Consider the following 27,715-nt stretch of genomic DNA (forward strand, 5'->3'; position numbering starts at 1 on the left):
CCAAACCTAACCTAACCGAAGCTTGGATCGTCGACTTGATTTGGCGTCACCAGCTTTTTATTTTCGTCTAATTTCTTTATAAAAAGATACTTTTTCAGATTAAAATTGTTTTTTCGTGTTGTACATTCAGCACCAACATTATAATGAGTAAATATATCATATTTATTCATTACTAACGTATTGCCAGGAAGCTTTCTGAAGTTTGTGTAGTTTGTGGTAGCTTGTGGTAATTAGACGGACCGTTGGATAGTACCATTCCTACTATCCAGGGATGGAGAAGAGCGGTCATGTCAGAGATGGGACCAGGAAGGAGGGAATGGGGGGGGTCATCAGAGCGGGGGGGGGGGGGTGAAGGTGAGTGTGAGTCAGCCAGTTCTGGGAAGTTGGTAGTTTTGAACCCGGTACCCAAGTTTAATGTTTGACATTGTGAGGGAGAAGGAAGGTAGGTAAATTGCCAGGTACGTTGGTAGATTAGGGGGGGACCGGGAGGTATGTAGGTAGACTGGTAGAGGGGCAGGGAAGCATATTGTCGGATTGTAAATGTTCCGACCGGTTGTGTTTAAGACAGTCACAAAGACCAGAGCAGTTTGCCAAGGAGATGGGAAGAAGTATTGTTTTGTGTAGTTGACAGTCGAATTGCTTAGATAACGGCTGGAAGGTTATTACTACTACTACTACTGCTGATGTTGTTGTGCGATGGTGGTAGAGGTGGGGGAGTAGCGGAGAGTTGCGAGTGGTGGTAGTGGAGGAGTAACTCCGGACATACTCTGGTGGCTCGCCAGCCTATTGCCCCCTCAGGCCACGCTGACTCACACGCCACCGCACGCACACTAGTAACTGTCCTCGCCTGTTGTTACACGCACGCACGCACTCCTCCCTCGCACACCTGGATGCTTGCCCCTCCCTCTCTGTCCTCACCATCACCCGTGGATCCGACACCTTTTCATTTGCAGGCTCTGGAGTCTCATACTCGCAGTAACAGTGGGACAGAATGGTGAGCAAGCAGCCAGAAGTACTGCCTTAACCAGGCATGTTCGAACTCCTGAACCACCAGTTTTGAACTCCTGAACCACCAGTTTTGAACTCCTGAACCACCAGCTTGTTCGAACTCCTGAACCACCAGCTTGTTCGAACTCCTGAACCACCAGCTTGTTCGAACTCCTGAACCACCAGCTTGTTCGAACCCTGAACCACCAGCTTGTTCGAACCCTGAACCACCAGCTTATTCGAACCCTGAACCACCAGCTTATTCGAACCCTGAACCACCAGCTTGTTCGAACCCTGAACCACCAGCGTGTTCGAACCCTGAACCACCAGCTTGTCAACCAAGCAAAATAATCCACTGCGCCAACAAACCTGAGACTCGGTGGAATGTCAACACCTCCCCCCCCCTCCCCCCGGGACCCTTCTTGATCCACTGCTACATGTTTTGTTGTCTGTCAGGTAGTTGCCATTATCTTGGACCGCTGTCGTGGCTGGACTTCCCAGTTATAATGGTCTGCTCTGGTCTTTTGGTCTCCTTTTGGTCTGGTCGTCACTTAGGTCTTGGGGTGTGGGCGTGGTGCCTGGTTCGCTGCTGCATACTTACCTTGTGGTTACCTTGAGTTGCTTGCCAGGATCAATATTCTCGCGGCCCGGTCTCCGACTAGGCTTCCTGGCCAGGATTCATTCAAATATTTACGCGTACTCTTACGAAACCTCTATATCTCGACAATCATGGCGGATTGCTTTACATTTAGTGAAGTTAGCTTAGAAATGTCACAATCCAAGGGTTTTCTATTACTAGACAGCTCTTAAACTGTTTAATAAATGTCAACAAAGCCGTAATGATTAACGAAAGATGTACAGGTTTCGTAAGTGGTTGGGCAAATGCCTGATGAATCCTGACCCCTGGCGGACGACCTTGCCAGATAACATCGTCACGATGATTGGTTATAAAGAAACAAAGACATTGGGACCTGCCAACGCACATATTTGCTTGATACGCTTCTGTGCCTCTGATGTGCTTTCTGCAAGTGTCACGACGGTGTACTAGCGGCATGACTAGCTGGAGACAAGGGCTGGGTTTATATTTGTTTCCGCCTCGGCCGGGAATCGAAACCGGGCCCTTAGGACTACGACCCTCCCTAGCGCTGTCCACTCAGCCGCGAGGCGCCTCGTGTACTCGCCTAATTGTGCTTGCGTCGGTTAAGGTCTGGCTCTTTGGTCCCGCCTCTCAACTGTCAATCAACTGGTGTACAGATTCCTGAGCCTACTGGGCTCTATCATATTAACATTTGAAACTGTGTATGGAGTCTCCACCACGTCGCTGCCTAATGCATTCCACTTGTTAACTACTCTGACACAGAAAAAGTTCTTTCTAACGTCCCTGTGGCTCATTTGGGTACTCAGTTTCCACCTGTGTCCCCTTGTTCGCGTCCCACCCGTGTTAAACAGTTTATCTACCCCTCCCTCTATCCCTCCTATCTAGGGATCTATGGGAGGGATCTATCTATCCCTATCAAGGGAGTCGGTCGGCCGAGCGGACAGCACGCTGGGCTTGTGATCCTGTGGTCCTGGGTTCGATCCCAGGCGCCGGCGAGAAACAATGGGCAGAGTTTCTTTCACCCTATGCCCCTGTTACCTAGCAGTAAAATAGGTACCTGGGTGTTAGTCAGCTGTCACGGGCTGCTTCCTGGGGGTGGAGGCCTGGTCGAAAACCGGGCCGCGGAGACACTTAAAAAGCCCCGAAATCATCTCAAGATAACCTCAAGAAGATCCCTCCCCTCCCTTTATCTCCCCCTTGTTACACCCCCCGCTCCCCCTCCCACTGTATCAATATGCCTGGCCAGGTCTGCAATGGCCAGCTCGTCTTGCATTCCTGTACTTACGATCACCTGTGCGTCTCAATGTGTGTATGGGCGGGTCGTAGGAGCTGCCCACACAAGGGCGTGGGTGCCGCCCACACTAGGCTGCCTAGAGGGTAGGTCATTGCGGGTGTGGGGGGACAGGGGAGGGGGGGGGTAAGGAGGGACGACGCAGTAAATGGGATCCGATGAGACCACCTGGGCCCCTCACCTGGGGAATTGGACCCCTACTTCCATTGTCGATGTTTTTGGTTTTCCTGCTCTTGTGTGTGTGTGTGCTGCTGCGTCCCCTTCAGTCTTGGGTGTATGCTGTCTGTTAGAGTAGATAAACTATTGAAATCGACCGCAGGTAAATCACAGGTGTTCTTGATGTCGCTATTGTACCGGAAATAGCTGCTGTTGGACTTTTTTTTTTTACGGCTCTCACTGGTGTGAAAACCTGGAGCCTGGCCTCGGGCCGGGCTTGGGGAGTAGAAGAACTCCCAGAACCCCATCAACCAGGTTCCCTCTCACCAATACCTGACCCCGCCCCCGTCCCTCGCACATCTCAGTTTAGTAATAAGTCAGCTCTGTTTGGACACACACACACGGTCCTACACTACCAACTCCGGTTTGACTTAACTGTTGTGGAGCTGCGCCACCATGATCAACTTAATCCCAACGTTAGAGCAACATTTGGTAATTCTTTGTCAACATTGTCTTTCATTATTACGGTGCCGGAGGAATTATTCCTCATCCTTCCCTACCGCCCCTCACAATGTTTAGTTCTTCCCTTCCCCTCTTTGTCTCCCTGTCTCCAAAACGCTCCTTCCCATCCTCGTCTCTTCCCTCCCTTCCTAGCCCCTCCCTTCCCCTCGCTTCCTAGCCCCTCCCTCCCCCTCGCTTCCTAGCCCCTCCCTCCCTTCCCGTCCCTCCCGGATCACTGCTTCGCTATTCTCTGCAGTGACTGTTGTAGTGACATGAATTATTAGCGAGGCGACCGTCCCTGGGAGTCTCCTTAGCGTTATAGGTGACCTTAGTTGGGTATTGGTTTGGGTGAGGGAGTGGCCTTGAGTGGACCTTTATGGGGAAGTTTTATGACTGGAGTGACCTTCCTTACCTTACCTCAAGGTAAGGTAAGGTAACCTTGATGTGCACTTGATGGGATAGGGAAGGATCTTGGGTGTGATGGGGGTGACCTTGTTGAGCCAGGTGGGATCAGCGGAGCGTGTTACCTTGCTGTGGCATTAGGTGGTGGGTTAAGGCACGGTGGAAAGGGACATTGCAAGTGGTGCTGCCAGCACAGCAACTCAATCTGTGCATGATAACTGGCTTTTTAAAACCTGTCTTATCAACCTGAGCTGATAATTACTCATGAATCTGAACATGCAAAAAAATCCCAAGGCGTCACTTGAATTTGTGGTATTTGCATTGATTTGGAAATGTTTCCATTTAATTTTATGATTTTATAAGTAATAATGTGAGAATCGGCGTCCAGGACTGAAAGGTCCACGATAGGTCCAAGTTTCCCGGGGAATTGGCCTCTTCCTGCATACCTTAACCGCCAATGTTAATGGGAAATAGCCAGGAGAGCCATAGAGCCCTATGAATCAGAGAGCCAGGGGGGGCCATAGAGCCCCCTGACTCAGAGAGCCAGGGGGTGACCTAGTTACGGAAACGCTGACCTGTGTGCTCATTAATTTGTTGTTGTTCGAGTCATTAAGAGCGGACCGGGATTGGCTCGACCGATATAGGAGACCTTGGGGGGGTGTCTGAAATAGTGCCTGTAATTGGTGGAGCTTAATTTTTTTCCAGTCTGTGGAAGTTGAGAATTGAATAACGTCTGAAATTTGCTTTTGGCCTCGGGGAGGGAGTGTTGGTTTAGACTTCGAACTAAGAGCGAAAGCTCTGTCGATTTTGTACCCGTGAAGCATACTGAAGTTCTTAATATTAAAATGCTTTGTTCGCGTAAATCAGTTCATGATTATTGTCTGTGCTGGAGTGAAGTAGCACAGGTTGTATGTGCTTGCATGACATTGCATAACCTCATTGTATTTTTCATATATCTATGCTTAGCTGTAGTAATGCATAAGTTTCCTTGTTTCTGCCGCTGATGTCATTGGCATTAGCGTACTAACAAGGATGATTGAAAGCACAAGTATTTAATGAAAGTGAGGATCAATTAACGAAACGTTTAGTGAGCCAATGGACGTTCACTATTCCTCAGCAGTTATAGTAGCTACGTAAATAATTAATGAAGTATATAATGTGAGTGGTCTTGGTGAACCAGCGACGTGTCATGTGCCTGGAGTGTACCTGGATGAGGTTCTGGGAGTACTTCTATGTCCCAAGCCCGGTCCCGGGGCCAGGCTTGGGGCCAGATACAAGCATGAAAACTTCCCAATCAACTGTTGTTATTGTTCTAAACAGCCTCCTGGTGCTTCGGAGCTCATTAACTGTTTAATAATTGTAAACAAAGCCGCCAAAGATTTCGGAAAGATGTACAGGTTCGTAACTGCTTCGTGAATCTGGCCCTTGACCTCTGAGCCTCAAACCTTACCAGTCTCGTGTCTTGTACCGCGCTCGGAGGATAAGCGACCGTCAGGGTGTCAATATACACTGTACGTTAGTGTAGTACACTTTTTTTTAGAATTACAATTAATGCTAAAGTTTAAATTGAAGTGCTCTATGGGAGTCGAACTGGAGGAAGGGGGGGGGGTCGGGGAGGGGGACGAAGATTGATATTTTTGTGTATGATAGTTGTTAATATACTAACGATGTGTTGTTGTTTCAGAAGAGTTCGTGGCGCACGGTGCCAATGTGAACTGCCTGGCACTGGGTCACAAGTCTGGCCGGGTCCTCGTCACCGGCGGCGATGACAAGAAGGTCAACCTTTGGGCCGTCGGTAAACCTAACTGTATACTGGTGAGTATACCCTGAAACCTGTGTCTCCCCTACTGAATACTGATGAGTATACCCCGTGTGTGTGTGGCCTCCTAGTCAATTCGAACCCCCCCCCCCTCTCACCTATCTTCCGTCCCCACTCACATTCGGGGCCATAGAGCCGAAGCTCAACCCCCCGCAAGCACAACCAGGTGAGTACATAGTCATGTCTCGTGACGTCACAGTGTAAACATTGCTAAATACCTTATCTTAAGCTCAGTAATAGGCACGATAATTCTGATAATGCGGCAGTAACGAGGCTGGAACCAACAACGCAACTCACATACAGGAACTGACAGTGATGACTTTTCCGTCCATCCTGGAGCCCTGTCAGTTACAATAATTATACGGCATTGAAGCAAGTTTCTCCAGTAATTGTAAAATAATTGTAATTATAGGTTCAATTATAGATGCATTAGTTCGCCCAACGTTACTTTGAAGAAAAATTGGCGATCAACCAAGTTATGATGGTTAAGTAGGTTTGTGGTATGTAAAGAACCTGCCTCCCGGATATATCAAGTTACAGACCCGCTCCTGTGCTAGGTAAGTCCACTACGGGCTCACCATAGCCCGTGCTACTTGGAACTTTTTGTTCCCAGTAGCTGAATCTATAACAACAACGGATATATCAACATTGATGAAGGAAGCAACTGTGGTAGAAACATCTGAGTCTGGATTCTAATTTTCGTGTTGATTCAGATTTCGATGTTTGAAGATTGACATGTCCTGTTCCCCGCTGCCCTTTCTCTCCATGTGGGCGTGTACCCTAGCTTGTTCCCCTGTCTTCATTTGGGCGTGTACCCTAGCTTGTTCCCCTCTCTCCATGTGGGCGTCTACCCTCGCTTGTTCCCCTGTCTTCATTTGGACGTGTACCCTCGCCTGCCCCCCTCTCTCTTCATTTGGGCGTGTACCCTCGCGGTCCTTCGTGTGCATGTCTCCTCATCTGTGACCTCCAGTGATTTTGTGTTGGGAGCCAGCAGGTGCTGCCAGGTGTTGGTTGGCTAGACTTGCTAGTTCCTTACTAGCGCCGTGCTGGTTGCTAGCTCTTCACTTGCTCCCTCCTCCCGTCAGTCTTGCTCTCCCCTCCCATCAGTCTTGCTCCCCCCTCAGGTGAGGTAAGAGGTGCGGCTGCCTGGCACATGCTCGTACATGTGGACGCTGTTGTTGCATAATAGATGTGCTGTTGGGGTATCGATGTTATGATATGTGGCTTACACCTGTGTTACTGGCCTATGTTTAGGGGGCCCCCTGCTGCGCGATGTGGGGACCACGATTGTTGGGGTGGGGGGCCCAGGATTATGAGTGTGGGGCCAGTATTGTGGGTTTCAGGGCCACGAGTGTGGGTTGTGGGCCAGGATTGAGAGTTGGATGTTGGTTGAGAGCTTGGATGTTGGCTGTGAGAAGGGTTTTGTGTTTGGACCTTGCTGAGGGGGTCTGGGTGGTGGAGAGGGGGGAGAGAGATGGGGGTGGGTGGAGTAGGTGTGAGTTATAGGGGCGTGTGTAGTATTGATGTGGCCTAAGATGCGGGTTGCTCACCTATTGTGTTTCTGCTATGGATTTTTGGGCGTCTCGTGCGTGTGATGTAGAGTGGAGGCGGGGGATGTGTCCGTTGGCCAGGAGAAAGGGAGGAGGTAGGCTATATAGTCGCTATATATAGCTGGTAGGCTGCTATACAGTCAAGAGGTTCAATGGGGTAGAAAGAGAAGGGAATTTTCTAACCAAGCAGCCAGCCTCAATTCGTGCTCACCTCTGATAGATGTAGAGTAACAGGCAACGCTAGTTAACTCTCTAGGCTGGTTACCATAGGTTTAGGTGCTAACGTCTCACGCTTAGAAATGTTATCGGTGTTGCGTGACTTATTAACCATCACCTTACCAAAGGATAGGAGATAGACTATAAAGTATTTCATTTAATTGGGATGAGGATAGCAGATTCGTCGCGACGCAACCATCCCTAAGCCACCAGCCTGAACAGCCAAGCTTCATGCAGGCCATACACTGCCAGCGACCATGAAGACCCCATCCATCCACAGATCCACAGTACCAGCTACTGGTACTGGCTCCAAACATCCTCTACTTACGAGCTATTCATGCCCGTGCCACCTTTTGGGTGGCTTAATCTTCATAAATCAATGGGTGTGCTGCTCCTCCCCCGCCAGGAGCCAGCCCCCCCCCCCACTTATGGGAGTGGCAGCAGAGGCGTGGGTGAGGGTCGTAAGGGGCGCCTCAGGTGTCCTAATTACTGGTAAATAATGCCCCTCCCCCACCACAGGTCTCTGGAGATGGTGCTGGGGCGAGGCTCCTGATGCTCCTACTCCAGTTTATTCATTGGCTGTTGTGTTCATACCCTACGCCTCCTCTCACCCCCTCCTTCTTCCCTCTTTCCTTCCTTCTCCTTTTCCCTCAATATTGGCTTGTGCTTCTGGTCCTGCAGGTAAAAGTAACTGTGATTGTTAGGATAAAGCGAACTATTTCTCCGTGCCTGCTTCCCAAGCCCCGCGCACAGTCGTGCCTCCTGTGTGTGGTGGTTGTGGGTATCAAGTGTTTGAACCAGTGGGGGATGTGGCGCTCAGTTTCCCACACTCTTTATAGCATCAGATACCTGAGGTGTTTGTGTGTGGTGTGCTGCTCACGCCACGCTGGCCGCCCTCACTTCACTCACGTCTGTCTCTCTCTCTGGCGCTCTCTCTCTCTCCCTCTCCCCACTAGGCCCCCCACCGATGGACGCCACCACCTGGAGGGTAGTGTTTACGGCAGCTTACCTCTGCTGGGATGACCTTACCTCTCTGGGGTCACCATTCATCAGGCATGTGCCCAGCCACTTAAGAAAGCTGTACATCCTTACTTAATCATTGCTTTGTTAACATGTATTAAACACTTTGCGAGCTTCGAATCGTTCCCCGGCGATGACGGAAAACAAAGGGGCAGTTTCCTTCACCCTGATGCACTTGTTCACCATGTGGTAAATTAGTACCTGGGAGTTAGACAGCTGTTACGGGCTGCTTCCTGGGGGTGTGAGGGGTGGGGGGGGGGAATATCCGTTGATTGATTGACAGTTGAGAGGCGGGCCCAAAGAGCCAGAGCTCAACCCCCGCAAGCACAGTTAGGAAAGTATATCTAGGTTATCTTGAGATAATTTCAGGGCTTAGCGTCCCCGCGGCCCGGTCCTTGACCAGGCCTCCTTTTTGTTACTCCCAGGAAGCAGCCATAGCAGCTGTCAAACTCCCAGGTACCTATTTACTGCTAGGTGAACAGTGGCATCAGGGTGAAAGAAACTGCCCACCTAGAATTGAACTCCGGCCCACAGGATTACGTATCCAGCGAGCTGTCCACTCAGCTGCCAGCGCCCTGTCAGGTCAGGCGAAAACAGACTCTTTAGTAACTGTCAACAAAGCCACGAATGAGGAAAGATGCACATGTTTCGTAAGTAGTTGGGGCAAATGGTTGATGACTCCTGTCCCCGGCTCTTGGGTGTTCCGGTAGGGTAGAAACGCCAGGCAGACTCTGCTGGGATTACACACAGAAATCACAATAGCGTGATGCATCAAATGAACAAATCCACAAGGGTCGTGACGAGGGTTCGAACCTGCGTCCGAGAGGATCCCAGGCTGAGGTGTTTAGCTGGATTTAGTTCAGTTGATTAAGGCAGCGTCTGGGATCCTCTCGGTCGTAGGTTCGAACCCTCGTCACGGCCCTTGTGGATTTGTTCATCTGCTGGGATGCTTGTTGGTACGTGGGACGCACCTTCGTCCCTCACATCTCCCCGGTAGTGGTTTATGGCCGGGCTGGTTTATTTGTCCGGAGGAGGGGGGGGGGGGAGGAGGGAGGGGTGTTATCTGACGTCTCACGCCACCACCCCTCCTCTCTATCTCTCTCTCTCTATCTTTCCACCTCTCCCCCCCCCCCTTCGTTCCCTCTCAGTTTCTCTTTTTCTCTTTCATTCCCATCTTAAAGTCGACTCCTGACTCGAGTGGGTTCCGTGGTTCGAGACCCATACATCCCAGGTGAATGGAACGAAATTCCCATCTTCTTCCACCTTCCTCTGCTCTCTTCCTTTCCCCCTTTACTCGCTTCTTTCCGCCCTTCAAGTTAACTTCCCTTCCATCCTCCCCGTCCCACGACTCACTAAGACGATGCATATTTCAGGTGTAGTAAATGTAATGTTGGTGAGGTACGATGGTGGTCACTGAGGCGTCCTTGTACGGGCACCCTCCTGCAGGGCACTCGTGCCCACTCTTGGGTACATACCCACCTGCCCTACACTTCCTGTACTACCTCCCTAACCTGCCTCCCCCCCCCCCACCTCCCCTCTCCTTAGCTAAGTTTCCCTACTAGTGTTGATTGACATCGTGTCAGCAAGGCGGACAGCTTCGTGCTATCATATAACTCACAGTATTTTCCATTTCTAGACTTTAGGGAGCCGGTCGGCCGAGCGGACAGCACGCGGAACTTGTGGTCCTGGGTTCGATCCCAGGCGCCGGCGAGAATCAATGGGCAGAGTTTCTTTCACCCTATGCTCCTGTTACCTAGCAGTAAAATAGGTACCTGGGTGTTAGTCAGCTGTCACGGGCTGCTTCCTGGGGGGTGGAGGCCTGGTCGAGGACCGGGCCGCGGGGACACTAAAAAAAAACGAAATCATCTCAAGATAACCTTTTCCTTCACCTCCGCCTCTCCATTCTCTTCACTCCCCTCCTCTCCCTACGCGGCTACTTGGGCTGGACGGTAGATTTATTTATTATTAACATCTTTATTGACAAAATTAATTACAATTTTGCCTAATCTGAGGATTTTGATAGGTCTTATTAAAGTGAGGATAATGCTAGTATTCACTGTCACGCAAGACAGAGGGTCATACATAAGACAATAGGTCTACACTGTAGGCTGAAGCACATATATATCATGGTTACAATCAATGTTTTAATGTATGGATACGTGAAAACAACTTTCTATTGTGCACTGCCACACAAGGGCAGGGATGGGTTCATAAGTGATACAGCTTAAAAGTAATATAAATAAAAATTGTTCTTCATTCTTTAAAATGGACAAGCAAATTTTGGGTGGTAGAGCGACGGTCTCGCTTCATGCAGGTCGGCGTTTGATCCCCGACCGTCCAAGTGGTTGGGCACTATTCCTTCCCTCCCCCCCCCCCCCCCCGTCCCATCCCGAATCCTTATCTTGACCCCTTCCCAGTGCTATATAGTCGTAATGGCTTGGTGCTTTCATCTGATAGTTCCATTCCATTACCCCCCCCCCCCTTATAAAGAAAAACTAGTGTTACACACAGAAATCACAATAGCGTGATGCATCCCATGCTTGAGACATGAGTATTATTACCCATGCTTGAGACATGAGTATTATTACCCATGCTTGGGACATGGGTATTAAAACCCATGCTTGGGACATGGGTATTAATACCCATGCTTGGGACATGGGTATTAAAACCCATGCTTGGGACATGGGTATTAAAACCCATGCTTGAGACATGGGTATTAAAACCCATGCTTGGGACATGGGTATTAAAACCCATGCTTGGGACATGGGTATTAATACCCATGCTTGGGACATGGGTATTAATACCCATGCTTGGGACATGGGTATTAATACCCATGCTTGGGACATGGGTATTAATACCCATGCTTGGGACATGGGTATTTGGGATGTTTGTCTGGGAGGTGTCAGAGGAAGCTCTCCAGCTGTAGTCACTTCACGTCGTTACATTGTCGACGTCGCCCTCCGAGAGAGGCCATTCTCGGGGCCATTGTAATTAGAACACTAATTTGTGCTCCGTCTTGCACGGTAGAACACACTTGTGACTGGTACGTGTGAGGATTACACACGTTTCTGCCGACTAAAACTGTTTGTGGTGAGGCCCTAATACTCTTATGGTTCTTAAGTGGTGAACGAGGAGGAGGGGAGTTGGTGTAGTGGGGGGACGAGATCTTGGGGGTAACCTACCTTGAGGTGCTTCCGGGCCTTAGCGTCGCCGCGGCCCGGTCGTCGACCAGGCCTCCTGGTTGCTGGACTGGTCTACCAGGCCTAGGGGGGGGGGTAAAAGCTGTGTTGAGATTGTCCTAGTGATAAGTTCGGGGATTCCCAGGAAAGGTGTTAAGTAAATGAGTTTCAAGTTCCTTGGAAGAAACCAACTTCAGTAGTGAATTTGAAATGAGCTAGTATGAAGATATTGTGTTTGAGGCGTTAGTCATTATTGTGTTAGTTGGTATGTGCTTACCTTACTGATCTGGGATGGGAGGGGTGCTGGGGTATGGAGGGTTGTGTTAGGCTGAAATGAAAACTAATGTGAGTAGTAAAGTTGCATTGGAGTATGGGGGGGGGGGTCTATGGTTAGAGGAGGGGTGGGTTGCAATTCAGCTGACAGGATATTTGCTTTGGGGTTTGTTGTAGGGGGAGAGGGGTTGGGTTTTGGTTAAAGGGGGGTGGGGTGAATTAGGACTGGAGGGTTGTTTGGACTGGGGTAGTGGGTGTGTGTGGGGGGGGGGAGTATTATAACTGTGCCGTGGAGACGGTGGTCTATGAGAAGGTCATGGCATGACAAGGTCAGTGCGTGACACCTGGCGCTTTGTGATCCCGGTGGATGGGGGGGGGCTGGGGTTCGTGAGAGGATGAAAGAAGAGGGGGGGGGGCAGTGAGATAGGAATGTGGGGTGCTGAGGGGCCGATTGAAAGAGGGGGGTGGGGGAGCGGCGAGGAGGGGGGGGGGAATGAAGGTGATGAAAATAGGAAAGAAGCACAAATAAGATGGCCGTCGTGAAGAACACAAGGTGGGATGACACTCTCACAGCAGGATTGAGGGATTCCTTCATTCTCTTTCAACCCCATCCCCCCCAACCCCTCTTCCCCTCTCCATTCCCCCTTTCTTACCAGTCTTCTTCCGTTCATCAGTATTAAATGAACAAATCATCAGTATTTCTCCTCCCCCCTCCTCTCCCCCCTCTACTCCCTTTCCTCCCCCTCCTTTTCTCGCCTCCTTTTTCAGCAATTTAATCCTGTTGCATGTTGTAGCGGACTGGAATTAGTAATGAAGTATCTTTGAGGCTAACGAGAGACTGTGGTGGGGGGTTGGGGGTGGAGGGGGCGGGTAGGTCAACACGACAATATTTTCGAGTATAGTAAGTCAAGGTCCTGTACCAAGCAGTGAAATATTATTACGTTCCTCTGTTCCCACCTATTTCTGCCCCCACCTCTTCCTCCTTCCCCCCCCCCCCACTCCTTTACCCCCCATGTTCACCACCTATTTAAGTTTTCGGTCCCGCAGGCGATGAGTTACAATAACGTGGCTGAAGTATGTTGACCAGACCACACACTAGAAGGTGAAGGGACGACGACGTTTCGGTCCGTCCTGGACCATTCTCAAGTCGATTGTGACTTGACAATCGACTTGATAATTGGTCCAGGACGCACCGAAACAACGTCGTCCCTTCACTTTCTAGTGAGTGGTCTGGTCAACAGTCCTTTACATCCTTGGGGCTCTTTGGTGTTTACTAGTTTCACCTGGCCTCTCGGTCGTAATTTACCTCGGTGAGCTTGTCCACTTTGTCCATGGCGTTAAGGTATCTTGTACGTCACGAACATATCCTCTCTGGAGCTGTCCTCCAGTGGTTCCAGGTTTAGGTAGAAGCTCAGTATGGGTAGGTGAGGGGAGTAGGTGTTGACGTGTGGGTTTCTAGGGTGTGTTAAAGGGTTTTGAGTCTGCTTGTGTTTACAAATGCAGGGATGAGCATTAGCTCCCATGACCGTCCTCTTCAGTTACTGGTCAACTAATGCACTTCTTCTTCAAGTAGTGCCGGACCAACCGGGCTGTGGTGGATAAGTAGGCCTGCGGGCCGCTCCAATCAACATCCTGTGAGAGTTTGGTCCAACAAGTTAAGCCTGGCCTCGGGCCGGGCTTAGGGAGTAGAACTACTCCCAGAACCCCATCAATCAGGTATCAGACGGTCCGTCTAATTACCAAAAACTACCACATACTACACACGCTTCAGAAAACTTCCTGGCAATACGTTAGTAATGAATAAATATGATATATTTACTCATTACAATGTTGGTGCTGAACATACAACATGAAAAAACATTATTTTAATCCGAAAAAGTATCTTTTTATAAAGAAATTAGACGAAAATAAAAAGCTGGTGACGCCAAATCAAGTCGACGATCCAAGCTTCGGTTAGGTTAGGTTAGGTTAGGTTTGGTTAAGTTAGGTTAGGTTAGGTTAGGATAGGATAGGTTAGGTTAGGTCAGCCTAACTTAATATATCATATTTATTCATTACTAACGTATTGCCAGGAAGTTTTCTGAAGCGTGTGTAGTATGTGGTAGTTTTTGGTAATTAGACGGACCCGGTATCAGATACAGCAGCCTCTTGTAAGGGCAATCCCAACGTTTTCTCTATAAGTCTTTGTAGCCCTTCTAGGAATAGTGCTAGAGGAGAAAGACGTGAAGAAAGAGAGAAAGGAAATAATGAACAGAATGGTAACCAAATATTAATGTTAAATGGGTCTTGCGAAGACAAGGTTGTTAATTAATAAGTGAAGAATGTGATGAATTGTCTGCCCTGTGGACGGCTTTTGAACCGTTCCATTCTTCACGGTCTTTCTGAGTCTTATGCCGGAGGGGAGATCTTGTTTTGTGGGTCATTAGTTTGGTCGCTTGGGCGTCGTGGGGCCGGCCGGCTACGTGTGGGGGTTGGGTGGGCAGGTGTGTGGGAGGGTGTGTGTGTGGAGGACATTGGTCAGTGTGTGGGTTGAGGCTGGCTGTAGTTTAATACCATCCTTGTAATTGAATCATCCTTGTACGGTAAATGGGCAAGGTGGTTGAACTAGCGGGGCAAAGAGAGATGTTTCTGGCTTATAAGCTCCAGGTTGCAGGAGTCCAGGCAACAGAGACGGTATGTTCCAGACCCCAAGGGTACAGTTTCCAGTCTCAAGGTTCCAAGGTCCAGGTATCTCGTGCACCTCCTCCTCGCCCAGCCATTGATTGACCTACATCACGTCCAACACGTCCCTAATATTAGGTCATCGCCAGAGCCCCCTCCCTCCCTCTGACTCCCACCTAACCCCTTCCCCGACCGGATTCCCCACCTCCCCCTTCCCCTCACCTCACCCCCATCAATGTGTACCATCTTTCCAGCATATTTTAATCAACCATTCCATCATGAGTGTGTGTGTTATCTTCCCTCCATCTTATTAAGTGGCACTCTTCCGTCATCCCCTTTTTCTTTCCACCCTTCCCTTTCTCATTCAGGTCTATTCTCTCCATATTCCACGTTCGCAGTCTACCATCTATCGTCCTCGGCCAAATCCCCCATTTACCGCACGCTCTCATATTGCTCTTATAATGTCCATAAAAGAGGTGTTGGTAGTCAGCTGTTGCTCTGGTTACTTGACCAAGGTTGAGGTCAGTCTTTACTGCCTCGTTAGTGAGTGCCTCGTTTCCCGCCTTAATAACACCGTTATCAACTTGGCAAGAGTTGTAATTATTTGAATACCCTTTGATTTACGTCTTTATAAGGTTTTTACAGAAGTGGCTTGCTGTATATAAACATGACAAGTCAGCCAATAAGTTTCTCTGATTTGAAATAGTCCTGAACAAAATTATACTTGTTAGTGAGGAGTAAGTTAGTGGCTGCCATATTATGAGTCGAGGTTAAAGCTAAAGCCTACCTAAGCCTCATAAACCAGGCAGTCACCAGGGAAGGCTTGCCATAGGCCTAGCTGCTGGAGTAGAACTCTTCTCAAAATCTTCAGTTGGTAAGGAAAGTGAAGCAAGTTTACACCCAAAACTCTCTCAATGAAGGAAGACTCGTTTGACAGTGTGAACAGTGCTGGGGGAATATACCTAGAGGGTAGTGCGTGCTAGGGAGACAATATATCTAATAGTGCTGCAGATATCCAGTAGTGCGTGTTAGGGATGGAACACACTTCGATAGTAGGATTAACCGGGCTGTGGTAGGTATGTGGTCCTTCGGACCGCTCCAAGCAACAGCCTGGCGGACCAAACTCTCACAAGTCAAGCCTGGCCTCGGGCCGGGCTTGGGGAGTAGAACTCCTCTCAGAACCCCATCAAGCAGGTATCAAGTAGTGCAAGAGTAGTGCTTGCTAGGGTTAGAACACACCTGGGTGGCAGTGCAAGAGTAGTTGCGTGACTTAGAGCATTGTCAGTAATGCCACCTGCCTGGGTTGTCTGTTTATCACAGTAACAACGACCTTCACCAGTAATATCACGAGACTGTTAGCCTTGTGCGGCTCTACCCGCATGTTCTTCAAAACTTTACATACTGTTAACATGATATATATATGTATAACAACAATTACATGTATAATACGTCGAACACATCCCAAATACATGTATATGGCTGTATTAGAAACATGAAGACTGATTTTGTATGTTTTCAATATTTCTTCGGAAAGCCCACAACTTATCCTACTCCTCCAGGGGGAAGCCTCCTTATCACTGTTCCAGTGAAGGTCCCCATTTACCAAGCTACTCCAAGGGAACCCACAAATTGTCACCCTCTAGTTCAATGAGTCGCCAACTGTCACCATAGCTTATGGTATTTATGGAGGTTTTACATCCAATTTCCCTAAATATATATATATACACATACATACATATACTCCTTGTATTCAGTCTTCTTACTGTACTCAAAACTCTCACTGTTCTCGTTATGCTTGTACCTCATAATGCTCCATAAGCTCAAAATCGGAGATTCACTATGGCTGTATTCATCATATTCCTGTATTTTTTGTATTCATTATACTCAGTACTGATTTAATTTCCCTCAGGTAGGTCACATCTTTCTACCTTTCTCTCTTTTTCTCGTTCTCTTTATCTCTTCCTCTTCATCTCTTTCCCCCTCTCTTTCTTTCTTTCCCTTTCCTTCTCTTTCTTTTGTCAAAATCTTCACCCTCCCCCCACGTGCTTTGTTCCTTGGTAAGTGGTTTGTCCTGACGTCCATACTGTATAGACGTGTGTCATATGTGGACGTTCAATAACTCTTCCCCTCAAGAATATGGGCGTGTGGGCGTGTCCTGGGTGGGCGTGTCCTGTGTGGCATTGTTCGGTGACGTTCCTGGCCTCCGCCACCAACTTCCCTCGACGCCTGCCTGATCTCTTCCTCTTTTTCACCTGTGTCTTGCCGGTGACTGGCCGAGCAGCGTCTCGTCTGTCTACTTAAGTGCACCATTGATAAACTCGTTCAGCCGGCGTAGCTGTATCGCTAAAACATGTGTTACCCGTGTCTCCCAGTGATACATTGATCCAATTTCGCCAGTGTATGTGTGTCTCTCTGTGATACATTGATCCACTCTGAGCAGTGTACTTGGGCCTGGCGTGAAGGCCATCTAGCGGGACCTTGGGTCAGTAACGAGCCTACATTCCTTAGCGGCCCTCAGGGTCAGACTCCTGTTTATTCACAATTGACTTCAACGTCGCGGGTGGGGGAGGTTGTTGAGGCTTCCTCCACTCGAGTGTTTACCAGTTTGACTTTTCTAGCTGCTTTTGCAAGCAGCTTCAGTTCCTGGGCCCGCCTCTTTGACATTCAATTGGACTGGCGAAGTTGAGCTTCGTTACAATTTGTTAATATTCATGATATCTTCTTAGGTTATCTCACTCTTCTGTTAGTACAGAGTTGAAGTTATTTCTTGTCACACTTACGAGTTAAAATTATTCTGGTTCTCCCAGTTTCTTATAGTGTCCCTGTCCACTCTTGCCAGTACCCCAGAGTACTCTGTACGCCGTAATCATGTCCCGTCCTGTTCTGCTCTCCTCTTGAGATAGCAAGATCCAGTTTCGTGTAGTCCTCAGGCTTCTTGGCGCTCTGTTCCGATACCAGACTTCGACTACCTCATATGTACTCGCCTAATTGTGCTTCCTGGGATTGAGCTTTGGATCTTTGGTCCCGCCTCTCAACTGTCGTTGTTCCTGAGCCTATTATGCTCTATCACATCCTCATTTCAAACTATGTATGGAGTCAGCCTCCACCATATAATTTCCTAATGCATTCCATTTGTTAACTACTCAGACACTGACAAAAAATCTTTCAAATGTTTATGTGGCTCATTTGGGCATTCAATTATATATACCACCCGTGTTAAATAGTTTGTGTTTATCTTATGTATTTTGTATGTGGTAATAATGTCTCCCCTAACTCTTCTCTCTCCCAGCGACGTGAGGTTCACTTCATATAGCCTTTCCTCGTAACTCATACCTCGTAGTTCTGGAACCAGTCTGGTGACATACCTTTCTACCTTCTCCAGCATCGCCTAGTGCTTAACTAGGTATGGACTCCATGCTGGAGCCGCATACTCTAGGATTCGTCAGATATATGTGTGGTATAGAAGGTTCTAAATGATTCCTTGTGCAAGTTTCTATAGGCAGTTCTGATGTTAGTCAGGCTCGCATACGCCACTGATGATATCCTAGTTATGTGTGGGCTTCAGGAGACATGTTCGGTGTGATAACAATCTCTCCTCTTCCACGTTCTCCCACATCCAGTGCGTCGTTTTCATGACGGTTATATTGGTAAGAGGGCGTTCACTGTAAGCGTTCAGCATTTATCCCATTTGTTGTGTTGGGCGTTCACTTGTTCCACTTTCATGTAGTGCAATTATTGTTGGCCTTCACTTATCTGTGACGGAACCTCGCACGCCCACAGCACACCCCTCACGCCCACACCCGTCACACCCACACCCCTTACACGCCCACACCCCTTACACGCCCACACCCCTTACACGCCCACACCCCGCCCCTCACCCCCACATCACCCCCACATCACACCCCCTCACGCCCACATCACCCATCCAGAGGTGGAGCCCCACACATGGACACCCACACAACACCCTACCCAGTGGTCGAACACCCATATGGACATCCACACCGCCCACGCCCTCACCCAGAGGCATGTGGCGTATACAAAAATACAATCGTTTTTGTCCACCTGTTTCTGAATGGCTATCCTTAGAAAGTCACAGTTGTTCCTAATTCATGCCTCCGGCTGGAATAATTACACGTCTGGTAAGGGGCCCTGCTGGTGTTTATTCAAATTAGCAGTTTTGAAAGTGGTTCCTCCCAGCTACAGATATCTCAGGGGCCCCGCCAAGTGGTTCCCCCAGGTGCAGATATCTCAGGGGCGCCGCCAAGCCACCTGGGTGTGTATTGACCGAGGTGTAGGAGTCCTGTGTTCACAGGTAATTAAATATAATGTGAAGACCGCAGGAACACTGGTGGTGTGGGGTGAAACCGCGAGCTCTGCTTCAGGCTGGTGGGTTTCTAAGCTGGGAGGCTTCATTGGATTTTCTTAGCTCGGAGGCCTTGAGTGTTGGTAGCGGAGCTGGAGAGGTTGCCTGCGGACGATTGCCTGCGGACGACGACAGGAAGGGTTGCCTGCGGACGACGACAGGAAGGGTTGCCTGCGGACGACGACAGGAAGGGTTGCCTGCGGACGACGACAGGAAGGGTTGCCTGCGGACGACGACAGGAAGGGTTGCCTGAGGACGACGACAAGAAAGGGTACATTTGATCTTGTCGACTACTTGTTACTGTCCAGTAGTCGACCCTTCAGTAGGGAGGGAGAGGGGGCTGGGGACCGGGAGGGTGTTTGGGGGCTGGGGACCGGGAGGGTGTTTGGGGGCTGGGGACCGGGAGGGTGTTTGGGGGCTGGGGACCGGGAGGGTGTTTGGGGGCGTGGGGCGTAATAAGACACGCGGAAGAACAGTGTCTTAGATGTACCCCACCACTGGCCAGGTGTTCCCAGGTGGCAGTAATCTCAGGTGACCCCAGGTGCGTCAGGTGAGAGGGATCGTGCCTGATGTGGATGGGCGGTGCCCTTGGGCACTTAGGGGGGGAGTCGGTAGCCTTAACGTGAGAGGGGAGGGGGGTTCAGTGACCCCCCAGCGTGAGGGTGGGGGTCAATGACCGTAGTGTGAGGGTGTTGAAAGTGTTAAAGGAACAATTAGCTTCCTGCAGGAAGTTACGAGACCAATTGGGTTGTAATTAATATGCGGGGCGCTGCAAGCAACAGCATATTTAGATCAAATTATCACACGATAAACCTGACCCCAGGCCAGGTCTGGGGAGTACAAGGACTCCCAGAACCCACTACAGGTATACTCCAGGTAACTTTGGGAACCGACTGCAGGTAAACTACAGGTAGGGTGTGAGGGCCAGTGACCCCAGTGTGATCGACCAGTGTGTGTACGGGCCCCGTGAAGGGTGGATCTTTCTTATTGATGTTTCTGGCAACGGTGGTGGAGCTGTGGTGATGTTGTCCATGTTGATGTTGTCCATGTTGGAGGACATGTTGTCCATGTTGGTGATGATGAGGATGCTGTGTTTCTGGAGATAATGTTTCCGTTGTTGGACACAGGAAACAGGCACATAATACTGTGTAGATGAAGACTGCAGGAGTCTGTGTGTGTGTGTGTGTGTGTGTGTGTGTGTGTGTGTGTGTGTGTGTGTGTGTGTGTGTGTGTGTGTGTGTGTGTGTGTGTGTGTGTGTCTGTGTGTGTCTGTGTGTGTCTGTGTGTGTGTGTGTGTGTGTGTGTGTGTGTGTGTGTGTACATACATCACTTACCTGAGTATAGGTTGTGTAACTACAGCCGAACGGTAGCGAACTGCGTCAGCTGCTACTTGCTGACTGACTTGCCTGGTCAGGTGCCAGGGCCGTGTGTCGTGTCCTGTGTCTCGTGTTGTGACAGGGAAGGATATGAGGGACTTCAGCTATCTATGTAAGCCTTTCGACGTATTGGAAGATTAGTGGCCATAAATAGACAGTGAAAGGAGGGGTAGGCATGTGGATAGAAGAGGTAGAGGGCTTACGTTAGTGTGGTTGGGGGCGCGGTGTAGAAGATTGAGGCAGGCGTGTGGCTGGGGTAGGAGAATGAGGCAGATTTGTAATAGAGGGAAGTAGAGTGGACTAGGAAGGTGGGCAGTACCCATGTGGGGTGGGGGTTGGGGGAAGGAGGGGAGGTGCAGCACGTTGGGGACTAGATGATTCTAAGGTGTCCTTATTGTTGGTGGTGGAGATGGCTTTAGTTGGTGTTCTCTAATTGTGGTAGATGTTGATGGTGACGTTGGTAGTGATGATGCTTGCGGATATAACGTTTTGACAGTGATATCAGTACACTGAAGGTTATAGCGAGTTCCTCGGGCGCGTGTGGGAAGGGGAGGGGGTGACTGTCTTGGGGGAGGGGGAGGTACGATGGCTGTGTGGGTGGGAGGGGGGGGGGGGGTTCAGGTGTGTTTGTGGCTGGTGTTGGGGGAGTAGACCTGTGGAGTGTAGTGCCCCATGCGACATTTAGCGGGCGCCCGGCGGTGCCCGGGGCGCTGGCGCCAACGTCAACACAGCGACCCCACCTGCCGCCGGTTACCTGCTGGCCGAGAATGAAGTCTTCCGTTGTTGTTGTTATAGATTCAGCTACTCGGAACAAGTTCCAAGTAGCACGGGCTACGGTGAGCCCATAACTTTTCTGACACAGGAGCGGGGCAAGTAGCACGGGGTATGGTGGCGGGGTATGGTAGACTTACCTGGCACAAGAACAGTCACCAGTGCGGTAAGTCTTCCACCTGGACGTGGTGTTATAATGCATGTTGGGCCTGAGGGGGAGAGGCTCCTAATGCTACCCCACAAGGGGGGAAGGGGAGGGTAGGCAAGCAGACGTGGGTGCTGAGGGGGGAGAATGAGGGGCGGTTAAGGGGGTGGCAGGGGCTGGGGGTTAAGGGGGTGGCAGGGGCTGGGGGTTAAGGGGGTGGCAGGGGCTGGGGGTTAAGGGGTGGCTGGGGCTGGGGGTTAAGGGGTGGCAGGGGCTGGGGGTTAAATTGATTGTCTTAGGGCGTGAGGTGTGTGAGCATTCATGTTGTGTCGTATATATAATTCCGACCCTACTGGTCAGCTTTGTCTGTCCTACCCTTTTTTCCCCTCTCCTCTTCCCTCTCTCCTCCTCCTCCCCCCTCTCCCCCTCTCCTCCTCTCCTCCTCCTCCTCTCCTCCTCCTCTCCTCCTCCTCCTCCTCTCCTCCTCCTCCTCCTCTCCTCCGCCTCCTCTCCTCCTCCTCCTCTCCTCCTCCTCCTCTCCTCCTTTTCCTCCTCTCCTCCTCCTCCTCTCCTCCTCCTCCTCTCCTCCTTTTCCTCCTCTCCTCCTCCTCCTCTCCTCCTCCTCCTCTCCTCCTCCTCCTCTCCTCCTCCTCCTCTCCTCCTCCTCCTCTCCTCCTCCTCTCCTCCTCCTCTCCTCTCCTTCTCCTCCTCTCCTTCTCCTCCTCCTCTCCTCTCCTCCTCCTCTCCTCTCCTCCTCCTCTCCTCCTCCTCTCCTCCTCTCCTCCTCCTCCTCTCCTCCTCTTTCTCCTCTCCTCTCTTCCTCCTCTCCTCCCCTCTCTTCCTCCTCTCTTCCTCCTCTCCTCCCCCCTCTTCTCCCCCCTCTTCTCCCCCCCTCTTCCCTTCCCTCCTCCCCTCCCCCCCCCCTCTCCGTCACTGAGCGTGTGCCAGCGAGAGGGAGGCGGGTGGGCGGGCGGGCGGGCGTGAGCAGCGTCGTGTTGTGGGTTACAGGTGGTGTGGGTATTTACTACTTGTATTTACAATTTGTATCTGCAGAATCGAGCTGTTAGCTCTTGGCCCCCGCCTTTCTAACCAATTTATTTTCCCTCTGTCTACTACATATATTTCTCTAACGCGCGCGTTCGCACATATCCACAGGAAGCAGCCCGTAACAGCTGTCTAATTCACAGGTACCTATTTACTGCTAGATGAACAGTTGCACCAGGGTGAAAGGAACTCTTCCCATTTGTTTCTGCCTCTGCGGTGGATCGAACCCGGGCCCTTAGGACCACGATCCTACAGCCCTGTCCACTCAGGGTGGGTGTGTGTGTCCGTTCGTCCGTCCGTCCATCCCCTGGAGAAATAGTGAAAATTGTTGTTGTGTGAGAGTTGAAGAGGCTGCGATTGACTGACTATTGGAGAGGGTAGGTGGGTGCTGTGGTGGTGGTGCAGTTGTTGTTGTTATAGATTAAGCTACTTGGAACAAATTCCAAGTACCACGGGCTATGGTGAGCCTGTAACTTACCTGGCACAGGAGCGGGGCAAGTAGCACGAGCTATGATGAGCCCGTAGTGGACTTACCTGGCACAGGAGTGGTGTTGTGTGTGTCCGGTGGTGCAGTTGGCGGCCACTTCATATAAGGCGGTGGATGTGCGTAGTGCCCTCTCCTTCATCTCTCCTCCAGCAATAGGCTTCCCCGTGACCCCCATCCTTTAGCATTGTTCCCCCTTTGCTCCCCCTCTCAGCCCTCTTGCCTCAGCAATTCTCCATCACTGAGCTTAGTTTTTTCTAAAAAAAGGAAATGTATGATTTGAGAAGTTGTTAAGTTCTGCCACAAGATCTCCAAGATACAACAGGAGAGAGGACGGGAGGGTTACATTTTAGACTGCCTGAAGGCCTTGGAGACACTCCTACAGAAGGCTGATATAATGGGGGAAAGAGTACCTCCAAGGTTGGAAAAGGAGGTCTTTAGAGAGAGAGGAAGTCAGCTTGGAGACAATTGGCAAGCTGGTCCTGTAAGGCTCTGTGATCGGTCCACTAATGTTCATGATTTCTATAAGTAACCTCTAAAAGAGCAGGTAGTGTTGTACATGTTAATGTTTGCGTATGATACCGAACTGACGAGAAGGGTAAGGACCCAAGAGGGCCGCATAATGCTACAGGAATAATTGAACAGATTGGTTGATGATGATCAGGCCACCATAAGCGGTGGCACGGGCATGAGTAGCCCCGTAGGTGGTAGATGTTAAGAGTGAATGTGGTCTTTGGTGGTGTAACATTTAGTGTGTCTGGGGCCCTCGGCCTACTTAGACAGATAATTAGAGTGGTCAGACATGACTGTTGGAATTTAATCCCAAATAATGATATTTGGGAGAGAAGGCGGGGGGCTGGGGGGGCTGGGAGGACAACAGCGTCCACTAGGGAGGCAGTTGCAGGAGTTAGCGAAGGAGGAGGACCTCCGGGTGGATGTAATATTAACTGTTACACCAGAGGCACACATCAACACAACTGCGTCACCTGCGTATGTAAGACCAACATCAACACAACTGCGTCACCTGCGTATGTAAGACCAACATCAACACAACTGCGTCACCTGCGTATGTAAGACCAACATCAACACAACTGCCTCATCTGCATCAACAGATCCTGTGAAGAGGACAGGTGTCAGCAGCACAGTCAAGTTTTTCTGGTGATAATCGTTTAGGCTATTTACTGCCAGCAGCTCTAGGCCCAGCTGATCCGGCACGTTGTGGTTTAAATACAAGGGTCCTCGACTATTCAACCTTCTACTAACCAATATAAGAATGCCTGAACCAACAAGAAGCTAGAGGAAATGCCAGATCAGTTGGGTTGTGAGTTGCTGCCAGAAAAGCCATGGTTAAGGCCGGCTGCACTAGTGGAAAACCAACATGGCTGTGGTTCCTACGTCGAATTGCATGCAGTAGCGACCAACAGTCTGGTAGAACAGAACGTGAACCAGTAGGCCAGGTGAGAGAGCGGACCCAGGGGACATTGATACCCGTAACCACGTCCAAATAGAACAAAAATACAAGATGGCAAACAAACAAACATTCCCAGACGCCTGGCGACCTGACATTGACAGTAGTGGTGGACATAACAAAATAAATATATAATGAGCAAATAAAATGATAGAAATGGATTGTGAGAGCGTTCAAATCCAGGGATGCCACAGCAACATTAATATATAATCACTGGTACTGTCAGCTCTTGAATACTGCTTGGTACTCGCTCCCCCTTTCAAACAAAGAGGGAGGGATCTCTGAAAGAGCGGGAAACCACAGAACATATAAGGTACTCGCATTGCCTTATATGTTCACGATCGTATTGATCGTGTATGAGGTAAAGTACAGTATTGGGTCAGTCTCAAAGCTCTCAAAATGTACTCTTTGGAGAGGAGACGAGAGAGAGAGAGAGAGAGATGAAATAATATATACATGTAAGGTACTGGAAGAACAGCATCCAATTTTGCACAATAGAATAACAATTTACTGGAGCGAAAGATACCAAAGGGAATGCAGAATAGAATCAGTGAGGAGTAGCGGTGCCATAGACTTACTCACGGAGCATTGTATGAATATCAGAGGTTCACGGATGTTCAATACTCTGTTAGCAAGCTTCAGAAATATTGGACTTCTGAAAGAAATTGGACTTCTTCAAAAAGCAGTAAGCTAGGTTCCCGCAAGAAGTGCCGGACCTGTAGTGGCTATCTGGGCCTGCGGGCCACTCAGGGTTATCACAAGTCGAGCTTGGCCATAGGCTGCGCTCGCGGGAGTTGAACTCCTGAACCCCTCTACAGGCACGCTCTCCTGGTATGGGTGGGACACACCCACAATGCCAGGAAAGGGCGGTGGCCGCTCCCAACCTTCCGCCATTTTAGGCCCTGAAAGCCTACCCCCGCCCATACAGGCGAAGGTAGGCGCCTGACCCCTGACCCCTGCGGCTCTGAAAGCTGAAGCTGGTGTCTAGAGGCGAGTGCTGATCGCATAGATGATAAATTCCTCATTTGTTTTTTTTAGGAAGGGAAGAGGGGTTAAAGAATATGGTGCAGGTGAAGGGGGAAAGTTTAGAAATGGGAAATATATTACGAGGTGTGACAGCTGGCGGCCTGTCCGTCTTGCTGACACGATGTGTGCCTTTGGTAGTGTAGCTAAACTTGCTTTCTTGCATGGAACTGCGGGTCTTTGTAAAGTTCTTCAAGTATTTCAACATGTATTGACAAAAAACCTTAGACGTGTTCCTGCAAGAAGTGCCAAACCAACCGGGTTGTAGTGGATAGATACCTGGGCCTGTACGCCGCTCTAAGCATCAGTGGTGAACCAAGTTTTCACAAGTCAACCCTGACTTCGGGCCGGGCTTGAAGAAGAATTGCTCCCAGAACCCAGTGCCCACTCCAGGTATGATCCAGATACCCAGGTATGAGGGCAATGGTAGCGGGGGGTGTCGGGGAGTTTCTCTTTCGTCGAAATATTTCACCTCATTTTTGCAGGATGTATTTGATCGACCAAGGTTGTGGCGGCTTTATGAAGTAGTAATTAGCACAATAAAAAATACGACGACTCTTGGAACCTGCAACAGGCAATCCACAGGTGTGTGACAACATGCGCATCATTACCAGCATGAAAAGTTGCGCCAAGACTACCCAATAACTTCATCCATGTAGCCCCCCTAACTACATTCCTTCACCCTTGGCCACACGCCCTTTATGTTCAGTGGCTGGGTACGTGTTGGGCTGGCTGACTCCGTGGATGGCTTGCTCTGTGGTTGACAGTGGGAGGAATTATCTCAGATTATTGCAGGTATTCCCTGAGCTGAGCGGCACATTGAGTGAGCTGGCCGCCATGAGGATAGCATCGCCTCCAAAACATGTGAACAGAACGCGTGCCTCTCATACCCGGTTCCATTTCCGGGTTTAGAATCGCACAAAATTCTACATATCCACTTTTAAATCAGTGAGAGTATAAGAATGTCTGGTATTATCACCGCTCGGTCATTTTGTGAGAGTATACTTCTTTATGCGGTTATTTTAGTGGCGCCTAGAATTGGTTAGCGGTTGCTTGGACTTTTGGGACATTTATAATGCTCCGTGTGTGTAATTATCTAAGTGTAGTTACAGGATGAGAGCTACGCTCGTGGTGTCCCGTCTTCCCAGCACTCTTTGTCATATAACACTTTGAAACTACTGACGGTCTTGGCCTCCACCACCTTCTCACTTAACTTGTTCCAACCGTCTACCACTCTATTTGCGAAGGTGAATTTTCTTATATTTTTTCGGCATCTGTGTTTAGCTAGTTTAAATCTATGACCTCTTGTTCTTGAAGTTCCAGGTCTCAGGAAATCTTCCCTGTCGATTTTATCAATTCCTGTTACCATTTTGTACGTAGTGATCATATCACCTCTTTTTCTTCTGTCTTCTAGTTTTGGCATATTTTGTACTCACCTAATTGTACTCACCTAATTGTGCTTGCGGGGGTTGAGCTTTGGCTCTTTGGTCCCGCCTCTCAACTGTCAATCAACTGGTGTACAGATTCCTGAGCCTACCTATCATACCTACGTTTGAAACTGTGTATGGAGTCAGCCTCCACCACATCACTTCCTAGTGCATTCCATTTATTAACTACTCTGACACTGAAAAAATTCTTTCTAACGTCTCTGTGGCTCATCTGGGTACTAAGTTTCCACCTGTGTCCCCTTGTTCGTGTCCCACCCGTGCTGAAGAGTTTGTCTTTGTCCACCCTGTCAATTCCCCTGAGAATTTTGTAGGTGGTTATCATGTCTGTGTGTGTGTGTGTGTGTGTGTGTGTGTGTGTGTGTGTGTGTGTGTGTGTGTGTGTGTGTGTGTGTGGGGGGGGGGGGACACCAGTTGTGCTCTCTCAACTCTGTTCTCTATGAATTCTCTGCTCTCTACATTCTCTCTACTCTCTACTCTCTCACCACTGTCTTTCTAACCCTTGCACGTGAGAATGTGTGAGTATTTGTGTTGGGGGGGATTTCGTGATCCTATCACCTCTTTTTCGTGCTCTTTTTTTCAACATAGGGTTCAGGGACTGGTCACGCAACACGCCTTTGAACTTTCTCCTGTTTTGTTCTGGGACTTATTTTAGGTTGGTACCCCAGAATTGTACAGGTCTAACACGGGTAGTGTGCAGTGTTCCAAGAGCTTTCTTATCTAGGCTGGCTGAAGGCTACGTACGCGTGTGTGTGTGCCAGCATTGCATACACCGCTGATGTTTACATAGTAGCGTGTGCCTCTCGTGATAGGATCATGTCTACTCCTAAAATCATGTTGCTTCCCAAATTTAAGTATTTGTGACTCCATCATCGTGTTTTGCCCCAGCAGCGTTGCTTGGACGGAATTAGTCCCCATTTCTCGGACTCTTTTTCTTAGTTTT

At 49.6% G+C, this 27,715-nt stretch overlaps 1 protein-coding gene across 5 annotated transcripts in view; it reads left to right on the forward strand.

Annotated features, from left to right (window-relative positions):
* The window catches only part of LOC138368617 (katanin p80 WD40 repeat-containing subunit B1-like), a 119,022-nt gene that overhangs the window by 71,475 nt on the left and 19,832 nt on the right, over positions 1 to 27,715 (forward strand). For all 5 annotated transcript variants that reach the window (XM_069331213.1, XM_069331214.1, XM_069331210.1 and 2 more), the window contains one exon: positions 5,620 to 5,750. In XM_069331213.1, the coding sequence (XP_069187314.1) occupies positions 5,620 to 5,750 (131 nt within the window). The remainder of the gene's footprint in view (positions 1 to 5,619; positions 5,751 to 27,715) is intronic.

This window comes from Procambarus clarkii, chromosome 25 (assembly GCF_040958095.1).
Source record: "Procambarus clarkii isolate CNS0578487 chromosome 25, FALCON_Pclarkii_2.0, whole genome shotgun sequence".
In the NCBI taxonomy this organism is placed as follows: domain Eukaryota; kingdom Metazoa; phylum Arthropoda; class Malacostraca; order Decapoda; family Cambaridae; genus Procambarus; species Procambarus clarkii.